The 3,812-nt window shown below is 48.1% G+C and overlaps 1 protein-coding gene across 1 annotated transcript in view; it reads right to left on the bottom strand.

Moving 5' to 3' along the window:
- DDX18 (DEAD-box helicase 18) overlaps window positions 1-110 on the bottom strand; it is a 21,197-nt gene extending 21,087 nt beyond the window's left edge. Inside the window, exon 1 of the mRNA XM_025196984.1 lies at window positions 1-110. This exon is cut by the window's left edge and continues 6 nt beyond it. Coding sequence (XP_025052769.1) covers window positions 1-109 — 109 coding nt within the window. The 5' untranslated portion in view covers window position 110.
- Between the last annotated feature and the right edge of the window lie 3,702 nt (window positions 111-3,812).

Here is a 3,812-nt window from a genome sequence, read left to right as displayed (position 1 = left end):
CCGCCTGCAGCTTCAGGTTTCGCTGCCGCAGCTTGAGGTTGCGCTTCTGGATCTTCCTGCGCAGCAGCCGCATGGGCAGCATCCCGCCCGCCGCCATCGCCGCCGCCATCTCTGCCGGACGCACGAGGGCCCGGAACCGGAAGCGGAAGTGGAGCCAGAAGCGCCCTCCCGCCGCGCGGCTGCAGCGGCCCCTAACGGCGCGGAGGAGGCAGCGCGGCCCGGCAGGGCAGGGCAGGGCAGGGTCTTCTAGGGTGGCTGCTCTCACACCCAGCAGGGTGGTTGCATCCCAGGAGGTGGGGTCCATCCAGCCCAGCCCCAATGGAAACTCTTCCTAAATAGCCGGACAGGAGCAGGGAAAGCAGGGCAGCCCCTGCAGGAGGTGGTCGATGTGCGCTCGAGAGATGCCAGGCAGAGGAGGGCAGCCCCTGCCCAGTCTGTGCCAGCGGGATCAGGGGGTGAAAGTCCTCCCTGGCCCCAAATCTGGCCGCTGGTCTGATCCTGAGCGGAGGGACGAGATGGTCCGGGTTTGGTGCCAGCTGGAGCATTGGTGCAGCCCAGGCAGCGCCTGCGAGGGAGGCTTAAAAACACCCTGACACGTATACCCGAGGTGTGGCAGGGCGAAACGGTCAGAGAAGCAGCTCCCTTTGTATTCGATACCCCTTACTTGGCTGCATTTACACACCAGAGAGGAAAACTGCACATGTGCACATAACCCACTGTACACATGCATTGAGCCATGCCACGGGGACCTGTGCACACACTGCGGTCACACACAGTTCACACCAGGACACATGCTGAAGTCACGCACAGTTTGCACCAGGCACACACACACTCCAGTCATGCACAGTTTGCACCAGGACACATGCTGAAGTCACGCACAGTTTGCACCAGGCACACACACACTCCAGTCATGCACAGTTTGCACCAGGACACATGCTGAAGTCACGCACAGTTCGCACCAGGCACACATACACTCCAGTCATGCACAGTTTGCACCAGGACACATGCTGAAGTCACGCACAGTTCACACCAGGCACACATACACTCCAGTCATGCACAGTTTGCACCAGGACACATGCTGAAGTCACGCACAGTTCGCACCAGGCACACATACACTCCAGTCATGCACAGTTTGCACCAGGACACATGCTGAAGTCATGCACATTTCACACCAGGACACGCTGCAGTCAGGCGCAGTTCACACCAGGACACACACTGAAGTCACGCACAATTTGCACCAGGACATATGCTGCAGTCATACATGGTTCACACCTGGACACACGCTGCAGTCAGGCTCAGTTCACACCAGGCCACTGTGCCCGTACCCGATTCCTGACGGCACCACACCGCGGAGATATGTCCAGGCAGTCCTCAGCTTACAACGTTTTGAGTCGCAATGAACGGTGCTGACAGCGTTTATAAATCGACACCCTGTTTTGACTTTCTGAGGTCAGTTTGATGACACTTGACTGGACATGACAACATGCCAGCAAGCAAGTTTGCTGCGTCACCTGCCTTTCCCCAGAGAACGTCTGTCTAAACTTCCTTGGACACTTTCTTTAAGAAAGCAGATGAGACTCCAGAAAAACCTGCAGCCGAGACTCCTGAGAAGACTCCAGCCAAGAGTCCTTCAAAAAGTCCAACCAAGACTGCTTCAAAAAGTCCAGCAAAGTCACCTCAAAGAAGTCCTTCCAAATCAATGATTGCTTTTTACAATATGAATACATTAATGTAGCTATATTACTCATCTATAATTGATTGAGTACAAAATTCTCAGTTATTTTTGGTTAAAATAAGGCATCGGGCCTTGGTTCAGGAACCAATCCCCCATTTATAACATTGTTTCCTATGGGAAAATCAGTTCCAAGTGACAAGGTTTCAACTTAAGATGCAGTTTTCAGGAACCGATTGTGTCGTATGTCTGAGGACTGCCCATACTCACCGCTCTTCACAAACATTAACCCTCACCAGAGACAGGCAGACCAATATCATTCACACATAGCACCCCCCGCCACAGACATGTGTGTCCTCCTGTCCTCCAGTGCTGCACAAATATGCACATGTATGTACTTCAACCCACAGTGCTCCAATGCCACATGACTTTCAAATGACATGGAATGATCAATGTGCTGTATTACTTCTTTAGAAAGAGTATAAACCTCCTGCAGAAACTGCCTCTACTGGAAACCCCTTTTCCTGGTGGTATTGCAGCTTCTCTTGATTACAAATGTTTAATTCACATAGGGAAGCAAATAGCGGTATATTCTCCAGTCCCTCCTTCATTTGTGTGAGTACACATGGCCCTATTTCACACTTTAATGCGGGGGCTCCAGGGGAAACTTTTATCTATGACTCTTATTGGCAACATAATACTGCTTCTTCCTATGCACAGAAAAAGCTGGTCAGAGCAGCAACAGCTGCAGCAGTGAGATAGGGTAAACTGCTATTGCTCTGTTGGCTTACCATCTTGCCAGTGAACAGACACAGGCTATGTCTATACTAGGGTTTTTCAGACCTTTGCTTCCCAATGGGTATAGCTCCACTAGCGGTAGTATCCGTGAAATTGTAGTGCAGAGATGGCATTTGATCCCTAACTTACTATCCTAAGGATTTGTGAAACTGCCAGGATTACTCACTCCCAGATGCTGACCATGGCAAGAAGGGACATGAACATATCTTCAGTGCATGTCTTTTGCTAAAGCATGGGATCTTTAGTCACCATCTGCTTTGCTGTCTGTACCTAGTGATGGGAAGACATAACACAGAAATCTCTTGGACCTTCACCAGCCAGTCCTCAGACAGCAGGCCAAATTTTAGAGCCTGTCAGTTCCAGGGCATGAGTTCCTGGATTTTTATTACGCAGCATTTTCCAGTTGGCCAGCTGGATTTCCCAGCTGCTCTTCGGTTCTAGTAATGGGCAACGTGACCTTTCCTTGTAATGTCATCTTACTGCCTTGGCTCCCTACCCTTTTCTAAAGAAATGCCATCAAATTGAAATACAGTTGACTATAGGCACTTTTAAACCAGTAGATGGCACAAAGAGTACAGGAATGCTATTGTAGAAGGCTTTGCTATCGTAACCCAATCATCGCTACTTACTCTTGGAAATCTGAAGCGTTACACGCAACATAACATTGAACCCGTAATATCTTACTATAATGTGAATTATTAATTTCACCATGCAGAACCCTTATGTTAATTTCAGAACATTTATTCCATTATAACATCAAAAAAACCCCTAGATTTTGAAGTCAGATTGGTCAAATAATTCTCCTTTTTCATTTTTTTCTTTCGGAAGTTCCTGTGAATAATTGGGATTGGACATTAAAAAGGCTAGCCTGACCCTCCAGTGCTGGGAGCTGCACAAGAATTTTATTTGACAAATTCACAAGGGTTCATATACAACTTCAAGTAGCCATATTCAGTTTTCCGGTGTTAGATACAATCACTAATTGTTGATAAGTTTTCCATACTGAACAAGAGAAATTCAGTCTTGTCATTTTTTTGTTGTTCAAACACAGACATCTTACTCAAGAAATCTTTAAAATCCATTATGCCAAGAATTTCAAGAGGGGAAAGGATATAAAAGAGGCGGGGAAGGAAGGAGGTATGTACACAGAAAAGTGACAACAGCAATTGTAGAAAATAAGTTTGCTTATGGAAATTTCATGACTTTTCACTTGAGTTTTTCAGTGTCTGCTCTCAAAAAGATGGGTCCACCCCCCATTTTGGTGTAGCAGTAAAACTGGGATGAGACTGAACCGACAAACATGCCCAAATACGCCTGGGCTTGGAATGCCAAAAGGGTCCTG

This window comes from Alligator sinensis, unplaced genomic scaffold (assembly GCF_000455745.1).
Source record: "Alligator sinensis unplaced genomic scaffold, ASM45574v1 scaffold4_1, whole genome shotgun sequence".
Lineage (NCBI taxonomy): Eukaryota > Metazoa > Chordata > Crocodylia > Alligatoridae > Alligator > Alligator sinensis.
The sequence above is the reverse complement of the archived record's forward strand: the minus strand, read 5'-3'. Positions and strand labels throughout refer to the sequence as shown.